Source organism: Trametes versicolor, assembly GCF_000271585.1.
Source record: "Trametes versicolor FP-101664 SS1 unplaced genomic scaffold TRAVEscaffold_8, whole genome shotgun sequence".
Lineage (NCBI taxonomy): Eukaryota > Fungi > Basidiomycota > Agaricomycetes > Polyporales > Polyporaceae > Trametes > Trametes versicolor.
Window position 1 is genome coordinate 2,698,332 of NW_007360328.1, and position 16,240 is coordinate 2,714,571.

At 58.1% G+C, this 16,240-nt stretch overlaps 6 protein-coding genes across 6 annotated transcripts; all 6 read left to right on the plus strand.

Annotated features, from left to right (window-relative positions):
* Positions 1-215: 215 nt before the first annotated feature.
* On the plus strand, positions 216-1,786 carry TRAVEDRAFT_49875 (uncharacterized protein; the record flags this gene model as incomplete). The annotated part of the gene is made up of 7 exons (XM_008042189.1): positions 216-253; positions 319-591; positions 672-1,177; positions 1,230-1,393; positions 1,451-1,480; positions 1,522-1,581; positions 1,646-1,786. 7 exons carry the CDS (start codon positions 216-218, stop codon positions 1,784-1,786), a joined length of 1,212 nt encoding a protein of 403 aa, XP_008040380.1.
* A 3,537-nt stretch (positions 1,787-5,323) lies between these two features.
* On the plus strand, positions 5,324-6,328 carry TRAVEDRAFT_77127 (uncharacterized protein; the record flags this gene model as incomplete). The annotated part of the gene is made up of 1 exon (XM_008042638.1): positions 5,324-6,328. A coding segment is annotated over one exon (1,005 nt), but the record flags the coding sequence as incomplete, so codon positions are not given.
* Positions 6,329-6,754: 426 nt separating this feature from the next.
* TRAVEDRAFT_73319 (uncharacterized protein) lies at positions 6,755-8,801 on the plus strand (the record flags this gene model as incomplete). The annotated part of the gene is made up of 5 exons (XM_008042639.1): positions 6,755-6,884; positions 7,480-7,519; positions 7,570-8,287; positions 8,355-8,625; positions 8,683-8,801. 5 exons carry the CDS (start codon positions 6,755-6,757, stop codon positions 8,736-8,738), a joined length of 1,215 nt encoding a protein of 404 aa, XP_008040830.1. The 3' UTR covers positions 8,739-8,801.
* A 216-nt stretch (positions 8,802-9,017) lies between these two features.
* TRAVEDRAFT_73320 (uncharacterized protein) lies at positions 9,018-10,916 on the plus strand. Its single transcript, XM_008042640.1, has 4 exons — positions 9,018-9,409; positions 9,470-9,608; positions 9,664-10,399; positions 10,459-10,916. The coding sequence occupies exons 1-4, from the start codon at positions 9,025-9,027 to the stop codon at positions 10,753-10,755; spliced, it is 1,557 nt and encodes a 518-aa protein (XP_008040831.1). The 5' UTR covers positions 9,018-9,024; the 3' UTR covers positions 10,756-10,916.
* A 287-nt stretch (positions 10,917-11,203) lies between these two features.
* Positions 11,204-12,988, plus strand: TRAVEDRAFT_73321 (uncharacterized protein; the record flags this gene model as incomplete). The annotated part of the gene is made up of 4 exons (XM_008042641.1): positions 11,204-11,564; positions 11,624-11,762; positions 11,817-12,543; positions 12,615-12,988. The coding sequence occupies 4 exons, from the start codon at positions 11,204-11,206 to the stop codon at positions 12,900-12,902; spliced, it is 1,515 nt and encodes a 504-aa protein (XP_008040832.1). The 3' UTR covers positions 12,903-12,988.
* An 838-nt stretch (positions 12,989-13,826) lies between these two features.
* TRAVEDRAFT_127713 (uncharacterized protein) lies at positions 13,827-15,637 on the plus strand (the record flags this gene model as incomplete). Its single annotated transcript, XM_008042642.1, has 8 exons — positions 13,827-14,071; positions 14,135-14,175; positions 14,231-14,362; positions 14,765-14,989; positions 15,057-15,181; positions 15,233-15,358; positions 15,417-15,470; positions 15,530-15,637. The coding sequence occupies 8 exons, from the start codon at positions 13,827-13,829 to the stop codon at positions 15,635-15,637; spliced, it is 1,056 nt and encodes a 351-aa protein (XP_008040833.1).
* Between the last annotated feature and the right edge of the window lie 603 nt (positions 15,638-16,240).

The following is a 16,240-nucleotide window of genomic DNA, read 5'->3' on the forward strand; positions in this document are numbered from 1 at the left end:
GTTCCGACTGCTTCCCAAATCGGGAACGAAAGCATACATCAGCTGACATACGATGCAAGATGGCATCGTGTAGGTCATTCTATCATGTCGGGCGCGTTGCCACGCTCATATCAGTCGCATTCTTCAGCGCCGCAGATGATTGTTAGCGCGCGCCGGCGCAAGAGCGGACGGAACAGGCCACCTCAGGGCGTCCAATACTCCTACATCCGTCTTCCATGTCCGACGCGAATGCTGTCAGAGAGACTGCCGCACGGTGAGCAAACCTATCGCTATGCTCGATCGACGCTGACTTCATGCTCTACTGCGACTCCCCACTAGTGCATCCGCATACGAATACGCTCAGCAGATGTTTCCGCTTGCATATGGCCACGCACTTTGGATGCCCTTCTTTGAAGGCGGTGAAGACGGCCAGTCCACACAGATCGGCACGATCGCGGCACTCGGTATGGAGGGATTGAGAGTGCTGGATTCGAGCTACTACGCGCCACCAGAGTGCGGCGACAGTTTACAGATTACTCGCGAAGAGATTTCGGATCAACAGGTGCTTTGGGGTGCAACTATCGCGGGCGATAGGGAAGCCAATTGTGTGAGGTACGTCGTACAGCCGCCTATACGCCGGTCTGGCGCGGGTTGACCATTCACTGCCACCCCCCCCTTTACACATTCAGTAGCTGCGGAGTCTGCCAGTACGATTTCACGCTGTTGAGCAACACCGGCGGTTTTCTGGTGACGTCATATGCGTTGCACGAATTCGTTCAGCCCGCTGCCAGGTCGTCCATGTTACCCTGCGCAGTGGAGCGTCTATTCAGGTATCGTGAAACTAGAGAGTCCGTTGCCGATGCCGGGGACGATTTGATTTTTATCACGGGTACCGTGAAGGCTTCCAGATATCGAGCCGCACACATCGTGGCGCGCACCCCAGGTGTGCAATTGCATGCGACCTTGACGGTGGCGTTGAGCGACTTTCACGAGTACGAGTGCGAGTACACGGAGAACCAACACAATACCCAGCAAGAAGGTGGCGCAAGTCCCACACGCGACCGCGAAGATTACGAAGACGAACGCGCAGACGGTCGGCGCGGCGAAGAACCCGAGCATGTAACTGCAAGCCGGCAAGACGAACTTGGGGCAGAGACTCCCGTCATCGAGCGTCGCAGTCATTACAACGCATTTCCGAGTACGTTCTCTGCTCTGGAGGGATTGCGTGGTGTACTAATGCTGTTTAGTAGCGTCGGAGTCAAGCTCAGTTTCTGCCCCTCATGAGACCCTCTTCATCCATTACTTCAAGATGAAGACCAGGCGATCATGTAGTGCCAAAGGCTCTCCCGCGCAACATCATGATCCTCCCCACATTCCGCTTCCATCCGCGCCACTCGAGGACTGCGCCGACGATGTATCGGATCCACGACCTTTCGACCCTGTTGGACTTCTGCTTGAATATATACTACAGGCACGTCTTCAGGTCCAGAATTTGATGTCGGTGAGGTCCGCTGACAGCCATACCTCATTCCTCATCTGTAGAGTGCAGAAGAGGCTACTGTGGCGGTCGCCTCGGATACGGACGTCCTTGCACTATTCTGGGTAAGTCGTCCTCGCATTCACACAATTGGCCTGATTCTGATGATGCTACTGTGTCTAAAACTAGCCGAAAAGGGTACCAGCAGACCTTCCGCATGACCTGACAAGCATGCTCGAGCGCCGTCGTCCGTGCATCGTCGTGGAGGACATTGCGGGTCACAAAGGTGCACATCTCCGCTGGGGTCTCGTTATGATTGCGTTTAGCTGAGTGAACAGTACAGTTGGCAGCTTTCTTTACGGCGAAGGCTTCGAGCGTATGGTGTTCGAAAGGATTGAGTGATCCAACGAGGGTCGGGGGCGGTAGGATCAACGGAATGGGTATATCTCGCCCACAACGCAGTTCGACGCTCCCTGAGCTGACCCTGTAGTCATCGTAGGAAATTAACTACGTAAGTAATCGATCAATGAAATTAATTCACGTTTAGGACTGACTCAAGCGCTCAAGTGCTTTAACGCAAGTCCTTTGTCGGCGTACAGGGCGTTCAGGGCAGAAGGCCGGTTGTATGACCGAGACGGTTAGGGTTAGGGTTCACGCCCAAATCTTTAAATAAGTACCTGGTCTGGGCGTCTGGGCCGTCGGGCTCTCCTTTCGTCCTGCCACACAGCTGCAGTGTGCTTGGCTCCTTCACCAGTTCTAGCAGCATCGCTCTCATGGCGACAACCCAGAACACCACGTATGGATTCTCGCGTCTCCCTGCCGAGCTCTGCGCTGGCGTCGTTAAAAGCTTGTCGAACGTCGACCAACGCCGCTGTCTTTCGGTCTCTAGGCTTTTTCGTGACCTTGCGCGCCCTCTCGTTTTTTCCCGCGTAATAATACGCGTCGGTATGTGGAAAGCGGAGGAAGATGACGGCATTTTTGACGACGATGTCGAGCTCATGGAACGACGCGTCCACCGGAACAAGGAGAAGCTGCAGTATATCGCGCGCGACGCTCAATTCGCGCGGATGGTCAAGGCGATTCACGTGTACGCCCACCGCGAGTGGGATTTCGCGGATATAGGAGAAGAGCCTCAGGACAACCTCGACATCGGTAAGTCATCTTCTGTAGATGTCGAATTGCGTGTACTGACCGTCTTTGACAGCACTCATGATCCGTGCGCTGGAAGCCCTTCCGCACCTCCAGTCATTCCGGTGGCACGGTATCTCAGATTTGAGCTGGTTTGTAGTCAACGGTCTATGGATAGATAGCTAACGAAGGTATCGGGAGCATCCATTGTGAGGTGCAACGTTGGAATTGATGACCCCCGGATGTCGAGTCGTATACGAACTGAGGGAGCGATCGTTTAACTTGTATGTTGTATTACTGTAGTTCCCACGGTTAGGAGGATGTACGCGACCTACGATTCCAAAAATACCACCCACTCACTCGTCTCTGGCACCGAAACGTCTGCCATGCACGGCAAAGTCAGACCTCCTACCAATCCTGATAGGCAACCTCGTGCTCGTCAACGTATACATTCCCCCGTGCTCATCGCCTTGGACGGCAGGTGACGACGGCGCCCCGGAACAACCTCTGAACGAGTGCCTAGCAGGACTCCTGGAGCACGCGGACGACATGGACTTATGCGTGATGGGAGATCTCAACGCCCGCACCGCCTCCGCGTCGTCGCATGAGAACGCCTACCCGCGAACCTCACCCGATCATGGTCCTATCTCTGTGCGAGGGCGTTGGCTACTACAAACCACCGAAGACACCGATCTCGTCATCCTCAACAGCACGCTACTACACCAAGCCTCCTCTCGGGACGCGTTCACCTCATACCAGGCGAACGGGATGGCCGTCGTGGACTACGTTCTGGCGCATAGGCTGATGCTGGAACGGGGGCACATCGTCAACATCAGCACATGTGCGCACTTGCCCGCGCTGTCAGATCATGCCGCGATCGTCACCAAATACACGCACCACACGCAGCTGCGAGGGGGCCCACAACTGCAGAGATCCACGGCTGCCGCAGTACCACCACCACCATCACTAGGTCCCCGAGGCCCGCTCGACGAACTTCTGGACGTAACCTTGCTGGCAGGAAAGGCGGATCATCCCTCGCGCATCCGTAGACTATATGGCGGCGTATGGGCAACTTCGGACCGGGTGGATGTCTGGACTGATGGCTCCGCAACGAAGAACTCTCGCAAAGCTGGTGCTGGCATCTTCTGGGGCCCTAACGCGACTCGGAACACTGCGGTTCGGGTACCCGGCGTACTGCAAACAAACAACCGCGCGGAACTCTTCGCAATCCTGGTTGCACTCAGAATGGCGGACCCGTTGAAGCACTTGGGTGTGCACTGTGATTCTACATACGCCATCCGCTCCATCTGCCACTGGGCCTTGAAGAACGCGGAACTCGAATGGACGTGCACTCACGCGGACCTCCTGCGGGCCATCGTGAATACCATCCGCGCTCGTGCAGCGCCGATCACCTTCTTCTGGGTAAAGGCGCATACGGGGAACTATCACAACGAGTGTGCGGACGCTCTTGCGAAGCGCGGGTGCGAGCTCCACCCGGCTGAGGACATAGTCGCGCTTCCCCCGCCCCCGCACTGGCCGCAGCGACCTGCAGACATCCCGGATATCCCCGACCTCTTGAAGGTCCACACCACTCTCCCGCGTGCTCCCACACACAGGTCCGCAACCACTTCACTCACGTCGCTCCAAGCCTCCGGTGCCAATCTCTCCGATGATGAGGACGACGGTGACGCGCGAGGACACGAGTCCGAGGCCCTGAACGCTCAGCGACAAGTTACGTACAAAACGCTTGCCGCTGCGAAACACGAAGGTCACTTCTGGAAAGCGTTCAAAACGATATCGTGCCCGCGAGGAACAACCTCCTTCGGCGTCGACGCCCTACAGCTACAACACGTCTTCGAACCCCGCATGAACCCCCAGCTGTGCGAGGGACGAGACGGAGACTTCACCACCCTCCGTGCGATGGATGACATCGTGGTGAAGAGTTGGCCTACCGAGACCACTGATGAGACCCCCTCCGCCTCCTTCTCACGGCCGTTCACAGTCGGTGACATCGCGTGTGTGAAAGCACGACTGACCGCCATGGAATGCGGGAAGGCAACCGGACCTGACCGGGTCAGCTACGAGGATATACTAAACATCCCCAATGAGGACCTGCGCACGCTATTCCAGGCACGTTCGACAATCCCGTGCTCTACAGCTAACACTGACAATGCCGCACTATAGGCTTGCATTGATACTAAGGCGAGCCCTCAGGACTGGCTGTCGACCACACTCGCGGCTGTTCAGAAGAAGGGCAAGGATGCGGCCGACGCTGCAGGGTACAGGAACATCGGCCTTGAAAGCTGCCTCCTGAAGACTCTCACCCTCCTGATCGACCGACGAATGCGAGAGTGGGCGGACGACGAAAATATCATCCCGCCACTGCAAAACGGTTTCCGCACAGGCTACCGTACCGAGAACAACATCTTCACCCTCCGCACCGTCATCGACCAGGCTAGAGCCCACAACGAGACCGTATGGGTCGCGTTCGTCGACCTCACCAACGCATTCCCTTCTGTGGACCAGAGCGTCCTCTGGGCGAAACTGCGCGCATGGGGAGCGGGAGGCCCCTTGTTCGATTGGATGCGCATGCTCTACGACCGCATGCAGTACATCGTGCGCTTTAACGGCGAGTACTCCGCGTACTTCCAGTCTCTGGCAGGCATCCTCATCGGAGATCCCGCGTCGCCCGTGCTCTGGAACCTCTTCTTTGCCGACTTCAAGTGCAAGCCCCACCCAGACGACGTCTTTCTCGGAGACACCTGGATCCCGTACCTAGCTCAGGCTGACGACATCCTACTACTTTCCCGCTCTCCTGAGGGCTTGCAGGCGAAACTGGATGCGCTCGCTCGATGGTGCTTGAGAAATGGTCTCGCCGTAAACGTTTCGAAGTCGCTCATCATGGCGTTCGGACCCCTGCCCACACGATGCCCACGCTTTCGACTAAACGACGGCTTCCTCCGCTTTGTCCAGAGCACAACATACGTCGGTGTGATCATCAACTCCACGAAACGAAACATCTTCGCCGATCACCGGGCCGCTCAAGCAAAGAAAGGTCGTCGAGTGGCGAACGCGTCCCTGTCCCTGGAGGCACACATCGGTCCGATGCCTCTCGACATTGCGCGTACCCTGTACGACGCTCTCATCGACCCCCATCTACTCTCCGCATCTGCCGTCGATCTGGACGTCAATCACGCAGAGTTATATGACCTAGAACTGGTGCAGCACACCTTCGCAAAGCGAGTGTCTCGCCTCCCGGCGCACTGTCAGCCCCTCCCCGCACTCCTAGACCTGGGCTCGTGGCCGCTGCGCTTCCGCCGTATCAAAATGGCGGTGAAGATGCTTGTTGCGCTGGTCGCCGAAGGCGCCCCGAGCGTCCCACGAGCTGCTCTCGCAGTCGCACACAACCTCGCGAGTCATGGACACCCGTCGTGGCTGAGCGACATGGCCTACACACTGAGGGCTCTACCAGTCTCTGTGACCCTCGATTTCCGTGCTACCCCGACACGTGCTACAGCCCTGCAAGCTCTAGAGGACATCCAGGACGCACTACGGACGTACGCTGTGCAGCTCCTCCACACATCTCCGAAACTCGCGGTCTGGAAATGGGCAATCCTGCCCGCCCTGGGGAACAATCCCACCCTGCTCGCGCTCCTGCGCACCCGTGCGTACCGCTCAGTCGCGCGCGTCTCACACCGTCGCGCCATCGCCCGCCTGCTCGCCGGTATCCCCCCCTATGCGATCGAACTCATGCGACGCCATAACGCGCCCCGCGAGTGGCGTGTGTGTCGCTTCTGCCGTGACCGACTGCTGCTAGAGGACGAACAACACGTGCTCTTCGACTGCCCGGACCCCACCCTGCGCACCGCGCGAGACGTCCTCTATGGTCACATCACTCGGCTGCACCCAGGCTCAGTCTTTGCAAGACGTCGTTTGTCAGATTGGCAATTCTTCGCAAAGGCCCTGCTCGACTGCGACGCGGCGCCACATGTCGCAGAATTCGTTCACGCAACCTTCACGCGGTGCGCCGAGGTCCCCCTACTTATCATTCGCTCAGAGGCGCAGTTGCTGGCCCTGCCAGACGATCTGGAGTCGGACTAGATTGTTCGGACTGAGTACTAGGGGTGGCCTCCAGAACATAACGCCTGCATGTACTACGGCAGCAACGCAATGCTAGCTTTTCCCATCATCTCGCAGTGGTCTTCACCGGACCGCCTCGCGACCTCTGTCTCGGAAAACACGGGTATCTACAGGATGTACCTCTGCGTGTCGTTATCCTGGGCTCAACCGACCGTGCTGAGTACGTGAAGAATCGCGTAGCTCTGCTTCTGCGCTGTTTTACCATGTCTGGTTTTGAGCGCAGACACGGAGTGGGGCCCCGCCCATAGCGAACCTAGAACGAAATCTGTGCACGAACGAGCTGACCATCGTCTTTGGGCCTGGAGGAGTGTTGTCGGGACGGGCGGCCCGGGGAGCTCGTCGCGGCCCCCGGGGTTTTTGCATATTTTTTCCCCCGGGTTTTACTCCAGGTAATGCCGGCCCTCACGGGTTTCACGGCGCCTGCTTGGGTGTGGGCCCTGGCACACACTTATAAGCCAAAGGACTCAAGAAGGTGGAAGGGGAGTGGATCACAGTAAGTAGTTCCTGGAGTCGCTCGGTCAAGGGATATCGCCAGGTTTTGGACATTTAAGTACTACTCGAGAGCTTGTGTAGAGTATACGTCTCGTTCGGGGCTGCCAGTGTGCGCGATTCAGATGGTGTTGTAATGCGTTCTCGTAGATTAAAGCGCCGACGAGAGCTGAGGATGTATACCTGCAGATGTTCAAATAATCACTCACTCACTCACTCACTCACTCACTCACCGGCGCTGACGCCCGCGGTATTGGATGCGCTAGCAAAAACGTGCGGACCCACGCTCATAGAACTGAGGGTTGCGTGCGTCGATTTCTTTGCACACCATTGGTCGAATGCTGACTTATTGCCAGGGCCATGCTAAACGACGGAGAAGCACCGCGGTACATTACTCAGTTCAAGAACCTCCAAGTTCTCTCGCTAGCGGGCGATATGTGCAATTTCCCTCACTACGGCAATCCGGAGCCGGAATCAATGGTCACGGCCTGCATTCAGCATGTACCTCTCACCGTCCTCCGTCTCTCCGTCTTGGCAGACTCGGTGTGGAACACCCCGCTTCCCGTTCTATCTGGGCTGCACGAGCTTTCCCTGCAACGACCGCAGAGCCTGGACAAACTTAGCATTGTCTTTCAGCACTGCTCGCAGCTGCGGACACTCAACGTCTTAATCGACAACGTGGCCTGCAAGCAACAATTCATCGCCGTCCTAGAGGCTGCGCCAGCTGCCCTTCCACACCTCACATCGTTCAAGTTCATTTCCTGCTCGCGCGAGGCGCCCAACATCAATCCAGACCTGCTCGCCGCGTTTCTCAAGAACAAGGCGATGCGACGACTCGACCTCAGGTTTTACAATCGATTGGAGGACGTCACCGACTACACGCGTTTTCTGGACATGGTCGCGAGCTTGCCGAAACTTGAGGTCGCAGGTCTCGTGCTCAGGGGCGAGAAGTTCACGCGCGAGCATCTGCAGCTGTTGGATGAACGTCTTCCGCTGGGGCTTTCCGCGCTGCTTTTAAACTGGCAATTCCGTTCTGCTGACGACACTATCCAGAAGGGAGATTGGATCGCCATGGTAAGTAAGCCTCATCCCACCTGCTGGTTGCCATTCCTTTCTGAGCTCATCTCCTCGATTTCTGCAGCTCAAGCGACGCCCGTCGCTGGCCTACTTTCACGTCCTGGACCCTGGGGACGGTCTTGACCTGTGCAAACTGCTGCTGAAGGACCACCCGCCGGCCCTCGAATTGGTCGGGTACGGCTCGTGCCTAAGCACTTTTCAGCGCGACCTCGCGACTGGTGAGGCCGCCTACGGACCGATGTGGGACGAGGAGACGACCGGTTTCCGGACGGTGGAGGACTTCGGGTGCGAAGACTGGGAATGGCTGCTGCGGAACCACGACTGGAACAGTCTGCGTACGTGCCGCGTTGATGTGCTTCGTGTATGTGCTAATCGACGTGGATGGACGGTAGATTCTTTGGAGCCGTATGATTACTTCAGGGAATGTTGGCGCCACATCCACTGCTGAGTGCCGGTGGGGGCGACGTGGTTGCGCGGGTGGGTTGGAGAGCATGCAGTGGCGGGAGGGATATGGGAGGAAGTCTGTGAGGTATGCCAACGCACTGCTCAGCTACAACGTCGCAGAGCTGTCCGTCTACAGCGCAGTGCTTTGAGGCTAGTCTAAAGCACATAGTAATCGAATGTATACATTACCAGTTGTCACTTACTATCGTGAAGCTCGGAATTCGGGCCGTTCGTGCTTATACGAAATCGTCAGCGCTTCGCGAACACGCTGCGGCTTGCCTCTTGCTATCATGTCCGATCGCGAGCCTTTCATAGGCGACTACTTTCGCTTGCAATTGCCTCCAGAGCTCTGGGGCCTCGTCATGGATTATCTGCCGAGGGCGGACCAACGCAGCTGTCTCTCTGTCTCGGCAGCGTTTCATGACCTGGCGTGTCCCCTCGTCTTCTCTCGCATCGTTATTCATTACGGACTTTGTAGTGCGCAGGGGCCTGAGCCACCTGGACCCTGCCTTGCGAAATCCGATCTTCGACTCTTGGAATGGCGGATAATCACAGCGAAAGAGATACTACAACGCATCGCGCGCGACGTACAGTTCGCGCGATCGGTCAAGGCGATAACCGTCCTCGCATACCAGATGGGCAGCAATGCGGGAGAGAGCGACTCGGACTTCGAAAGTAGGCTTCTTATCACTTTTGACTAGTCGATGGCATCCGACTCTGACCACATCGTGAAAGCACACATGGTCATCGCGCTGGAATCGCTTCCGCGCCTTCGTGTCTTTCAATGGTACGGCTTCAGGCCGCCGCTCTCGACCTCGGTCCTCGGTGCTCTGGCGAGGGCCGCCGGATCAAGGCTAATCAAGCTAGATATCTGGTTTGCTTCTCTTCATCCCTGTTTACACAATGTATCACCTACTAATGCATTTCAGTGGCGTACTTGGCATAAACCAGGATGCATCGCCGTACGTGGCGCAGTTCAAGGCCCTCAGAACACTATCGTTAACAGGCGATGTCATTCATTTCCCCATTTCCCGAGGAAGCAAGGAAGACTTCCGAATCATGTTTGCACGCTGCGCTCAACATGTCCCTTCCACTCTCCTTCACCTCTCTATATGGCGAGAGGGGATATGGGCTATTCCGCTTCCCGTCCTCTCCGGGCTGCAAGAGCTATCCATGCTGGATCCAACCAACCTGGATAGGCTCGGCGACATCTTTGGGCACTGCGCTCAGCTACGGTCTCTGGCAATAGCATGCATCGGCGCTGACTGTGGCCTAGAAGTGCTCGCCGCGCTGCAGGCGGCGCCAAACGCCCTTCCGTACCTCACCTCATTCAAACTTGTCCTATCGCGCGAGGCGTACATCCCCGATGCGGGCCCGTTCATCGAGTTTTTCAAGAACAAAGAGGGGATGCGGCGGCTCGACCTCCAGTTCAACCGACTTTACCCTTTTGGGGACGTAGACGAGTACAGCCGCTTCCTCGACATCTTCGCCCAGCTTCCACAGCTCCAGGTCGTGGGGCTGGACCTCACAGGTCCGGCCCTCCGCCTCGAGCATTTGGAGCTACTTGACGAGCGACTCCCACTTGGCCTCTCGGCGCTCCTCCTCAAATGGTCGACCTACACCTCCATCGCTTCCGGCATCGATACACAGGACTGGATTGACATGGTGTGTGATGGTCCCCTTCTCACCTCCTGCCTCGCTGACCACCCCCTTGTTGTGCGTAGCTTAAACGGCGCCCTTCCCTGGGCTACTTGCACACGCTCTACACCGAAAATGATATATCCCTGGGCACTGTGCTGGACCTGGGCGAACCGCTTCTCATGGACCGCCCGCCTGCATTGCGGCTCTTTGGGTATGGCGCGCAGATATGCAGCATCGAGTGCGACCCTGCGACCGGCGAGTCGATGTACGGACCGCCCTGGTCGGATGCGGCGGTCAGTGTAGGGGCGGTGGAGGACTTCGGCTGCGAAGACTGGGCGTGGCTGATTAGGTATCACACGCTCTTCGTGCGGCCAGGGTGACGCTGCGCGTGCGCGCGACGCAAGCCGCCCTGTATCTGAGGATGGACGCCATTTTGGCTTCGTCCTTGCGTGGATAGTGCGCAGAAGGACTGTTTGTTTTGATGAAATATGGACTGTGTTGCTTGTTGTATGACGTGAACTACACCATCTGGCTACGTAGCCTACCATACGGTAGAATGTAATTCTTAGTACTATCATGTACACGGGTGGCCGAGCCGTTGCCCTAGGGAGGCTAATTCCTGTCCGACATTTCAACGTCGCGATCATCCGTTCTCATATGGGTGTTCGGCCCGATTGACCTTCTTCGTTCTTACTTACGCCGCATCAGCGAAACCGCAGGACGCTCGCGAGCATTGACACTCAGGAGCGCTTGGGAGCGCTCCCAAATGGCCGCGACTGGCCGTGCGTGATGCGCAGCCGCTTCACAAACACGCTGCTTCATGTCACCATGTCCGCACGCGAGCCCATGACTTACGACTATTCCCTTCTACCTCCAGAGCTCTGGGGCCTCGTCCTGCAATGCCTGTCGAGGACGGACCAGCGGAGCTGCCTCTCGGTCTGTCCGTTGTTCCGAGATCTCTCACGGGCGCTGCTCTTTTCCCGCGTGGTCATCCGCTTCGGGATGTGGAAGGCGCACGAGAGGGATGTCGGGTGGGTGATTACCGATCTGGACCTCATGAGACGGCGGGGCGACGTGAATACAGAGATATTGCAACACATCGCGCGCGACACGCAGTTCGCGCGACTGGTTAGGACGGTTTCCGTCCGCGCCTACGATGCGATGGAGTGGAGTGACGAGGATGACATCCGTACGCATTCCTGGCGGTCTTTGACTGGGCTTGGGATAACGCTGACAATCCCGTGGTAGAGAACATCATCAGCGCGCTGAAAGCGATGGTAAACCTCCAATCATTCCAGTGGTACGGCTCTCGACCGCCCCTCCCGTCCACGGTCTTGGACGCTTTGGCACAGACTTGCGGATCGACGGTGCTCGAACTAGATGTATTGTGGGTGTTCTACATTCGCAATAGTTCGTGTTAGTCCACTGAAGGCCGCTCCAGTGGCGTACTCGCGTCAGATGAGGACGCGTCGCGGTACATGGCGCAGTTCCGAAATCTGCAAACACTCTCGTTAGCAGGAAACCTCCGTCACTTGCCTATATACACCCGATCCGACCCGGGTGCGATGCTCAAGACCTGCATAAAGAATGCCCCGGATACAATCCGATCTCTTTCCATGTGGGGACACTCGGTATGGGCCACGCCGCTGCACGTACTCTCCGGGCTGCACACACTGTGCCTGATCGCCCCAGGAGGCCTCGACGGCATCGGCACCATCTTCGCGCTTTGCGCGCAGCTGCGCACACTCGACATCGTCACCGACAGCACGGAATGCGCGCCGCAAATGCGAGCCGCGCTCGAGGCAGCCCCCACGGACGCGCTGCCGCACCTGACGTCGTTCAGGTTTGTCTCTCGGGGCCCGGAAATAGTCATTGTCGACTTGGGCCCGTTCGCTGCTTTCCTCCGGGGAAGGCGCGAGATGCGGCGGCTCGACCTTGGGTTCCACGCACCGTTCGAGGGACTGGACGACTACGCGCGGTTGCTCGACATCATCGCGGGGCTCCCGCAGCTCGAGGTCGTCGGACTGGTGCTCTTGGGCATGGATGCCTTTACGCAGGAGCATTTAAGGCTGCTCGACGCGAGCCTCCCGCGCGGTATGTCGGCGCTGCTCTTGTCGTGGGCGTTCGAGGTGGACGGTGCAGTGCTTACGCGTGACTGGGCGGCCATGGTGTGTAACAAAGCCAGGGCAGTCGGGTTCAGTTTCTTTTATCGCTGACCTTACCCGCCCGCTATGTGCAGCTCAGAAGACGCCCTTCGCTGGGCTACGTCCACATCCTGGATTATGGGGGTCCCTTAGACTTGCGCGACGCGTTGCTACAGGATCCTCCGCAGGCACTCAAACTCGTCGGGTACGGAAACCAAGTTTGCAATGTCGAACGCGACTGGGTGACTGGGGGCTCGGCGTATGGACCGCGCTGGGGGGAGGAGGCGATCGGTTTCGCGACCGAAGTAGAGTTTGGGTGTGCGGACTGGGCGTGGCTGTTACGACTTGCAAACTGGTACGGGCGCGCGCTGCGTGTGTGGTGATGCACTGTTCTACATTCGCGGGCGACATGAGAGGAAGGGGCTTGCGCGGTCATTGTGCCCTTTGAATGAATTAGCATGAAGCCAGTTAATAGTGATTAGGGGAACACACCGCGCCGCCGACGGACCTCTGTTCTTGTCAGCTTCATTGGTCGTCCGAGCCTGTCAGACACTCTTCGTCTTCTCCGCGGTCGCCTACCCTCTTGGGAGGCGAGCTCACTGCGCCATCAGCGCTCAGCACTGGTCCGACGCCGCGTGTGCTTCTGACAACGACTTCACGAAACAAATGTTACCGGGTATGTGTGTGACGTTGAGCGCTATTAGCAGCTTATCTCTCCAGGCCTTGGTATAGCGGTAGCAGTCGCACCGAAGTTATTCGGAGGACTGACCTTCGACATGATACTATGGCCAACCGACGCATCATGATACTATATAGGTATCGTCGTCGTATAATGGACACTGCCACGAGAAAGGCACCGGGGGAGCGGTGACTAGCGGCTACTTGAATTTGATTTGACCGGTTATCTGACCGCTTCTGGTTGATACCGTCGAGCCGGGTCATGTACAATTGCGCACTTGTCGAGAACTATTTGTCGCGGGGTCGCTGCCAGGCTGGCGGGAGGAGTACGTCGTGGTCGCCATAGAAAGAGGGGGAGGGTGCAGCTATCAGTGGAGCGGCCTCTTCTGGGGCGATCCGGTCTTGGCGGGGAGGGCCACGTGGGAGAGTGGAAGAAGGAATAACTGCAAGGGGACAGGGCGGGGGACTTGCCGAGCAGCCTAGAGCGGAACTCTCCCGCGCCCATCTTCTGCTTCTCCACCTCTTCTCCCCGCCTTCCTCCTCGTCCCCGCCCCCGCCCTCGTCGTCACCCGACCCCGCCACGTCCGCGCGACGTCCTCCGCGGCCCTTCGCTCTGCATGTCCTTCAGGATGGCCAAGTCCCCGCTCTTCTTCGGCCAGCGGCACCCGCGATACACCCTTGCGCTCGCGGCTCTCGTCATTGGCACATACTGGCTCTTCTTTAGCTCACCCAACCCGCCCACTCCTGTCATTTACAAGAACAACCATGAACTGCAGACGCGCCTGGAGAGGGAGGAGCGCAAATACCGCGCCATGCTGCCCCAACGCCAGGAGCTCATCTCAAAATTCGGGCCGACGCCATCTCAGCTCGTCATGTACGTCGCGCGCGTGCGCCATGTCGCGTAGGCTTCGGACCCTGACACTTTTCTCGCGCGCAGGTTCCCGCCAGACCAAGACCCCTGGCCGCCGTACACCGTCTGTCAGTTTGCACATACCTGTGTTTCCCGCGCTTGCCCCTGACACGTCTGCCGCAGGGGACTTTTTCCCGCCGATATTCAACTGTCCGCACGAGCTCGACCGGTTAGGTGCCCTTGGAGATGGTGGAAAGTGGATGTGCGGCCTCTCGCGGATAGAGGACAAGCCAAACTGTGTGATATACTCCTTCGGTGCGTCGCCTCGTCCGGCTTCCTTATGCTCTCCCGCCCCCTTTACGGCACTTCCCTTCGCTTCTTCGATGCATCGTCGTCTTTGTTTTGAGATCTTCTGCAAGAGTCATCGCCCCTCCCAGTCGCGCATTGTAGGACTCGATCTTCAGTGCGTAGTGCTGGCCATCCCGCGCTCGCTTGCCACATCGCTTGCATCCATATGAGCGCTTGGAAAGGCGGCGCGACTACCTCAGTATCGTAAGGTGCACTGCGATTTACGCTGAGTCTGGACAGAAAACCCTATCATGCCTTCGAACAGCTGCCGTCATCTCATTTAGTATCGCCGTTCTCACCCGCATCTGTCACATCATGCAAATGCAACCGCCGACGTTACCTTGACTTTGTACTGACATATATCGGCAGGTGTGGACTCGTCGTACTCGCTCGAGGCGACACTCCTCCAATCAACCCGCTTCTGCGAAGTGTGGATATACGACTCGACCAAGGGCGACTCCGCAAAGTCGCAGATCCCCCGCTCGCTGCGGCACCGCGCGCACTTTGCGAAAGTCGCGCTCGGCGCCTCCGACCGGCATGGCGCGAGCGACGATCCGAAGACGTGGACGCTCAAGAGCCTCATGTCCGAGAATGGTGCGTTTCCCCATCCCCCGGCGTTTCAGGTTTTTCCAAATGCTGACAATGCACGCGCGCGCCGCAGGCCACTCGCACATTGATTTCTTGCGGATGGACGTCGAGGGCTGGGAGTGGGAGACGTTCCGGGGCATCATCCGCGACTTCACGCTCGAGCGCATGACGCCACCACAGGGCGCCGGCGCCGGCGGCGTGGACGGCGATGCACCTGCCGCGGCTGCAGGCCAGTGGGCTGTGCATGAGCGCGAGGGCGTGCTCCCGTTCGGCCAGCTGCAGATCGAGCTGCACGTCTGGAACCAGCGCTTCCAGGACTTCCTCGAGTGGTGGCAGCTGCTCGAGGCGTCTGGGCTCAGGCCGTTCCATAACGAGGTATGGTCCGCTTCGGCGTTTCGGTGGGTTGGGCGTTTTGGCTCATGCGTGGTTACAGATCAACCTCGTCTACGCGAATTACAACAGGCACAGCGGCGTCGAGCTCGCAGAGGTGCGTGAGGATGTTACTTCCGGAAGAGCAGGGACGCTGACGTCCGTGCGCTGCGTCAGTACTCGTTCTTGAACGTGCGGGGGGACAACGCGTTCGTCAAGGACTACGTGCCCGAGACGCCGGAACTGGACCACCGCGAGCACGAGCACGCAGCGCCCAACGCATAGCGTGCATCTCGCCTCCGGTGGCCGCGCTCCCCACCCTCGCAGCACGGACATGTGCCCGAGTAAGCGGCCCCGTGCACGAAGGTCCGAGGAGCGCCGCAGAGGAGTGGCGTAGCAGAGTGGCAGGAGGGAGGAAGAGAGTATGCACCGACGCCCCCGCGGCCACCATGATACCACGACTGCCGCACGCACATCGATACGGGAGGCGCACAATATTGGCACTGGCAGGATATACGTGTAGGGCAGCGGGCCGGGGGGCGTCTGACGAACTAGTTATATGCATGTCTCTAATACTACGTAGATAGATAGATACCTCCGACGGCCGCCGCTGCTGCCTGTATTAATGTTGGCTTGCAATTGCTTCAGGCTGCGTCGGGTCGCGAGACCGGTGGTGCGGAGAGAGAAAGCTGTGAGTGAGTGGGCTTGTAGTTCGTAGGTGAAGAGTATGTGTTGGACAGTCACCGGGTGTGCTGATCATGAGCATCGGGGCAAATGTACTTTCAAGTTCGTACGCTGGACTTCACCTCTCAGACTGACGGACGGACGGACGGACGGATGGAGAGCGAGCGAGTGCATGTATATATCAGACATCGAATCTGCACGCAT

What these genes read in the sequence shown, in the direction of transcription:
- TRAVEDRAFT_73320 (XM_008042640.1), top strand. Translation starts at nt 9,025, where the DNA reads ATGTCCGATCGCGAGCCTTTCATAGGCGACTACTTTCGCTTGCAATTG. An exon ending in CTAATCAAGCTAGATATCTG is followed by an intron (nt 9,609 to 9,663) that starts GTTTGCTTCTCT and finishes AATGCATTTCAG; the next exon opens with TGGCGTACTTGGCATAAACC. An exon ending in CACAGGACTGGATTGACATG is followed by an intron (nt 10,400 to 10,458) that starts GTGTGTGATGGT and finishes TGTTGTGCGTAG; the next exon opens with CTTAAACGGCGCCCTTCCCT.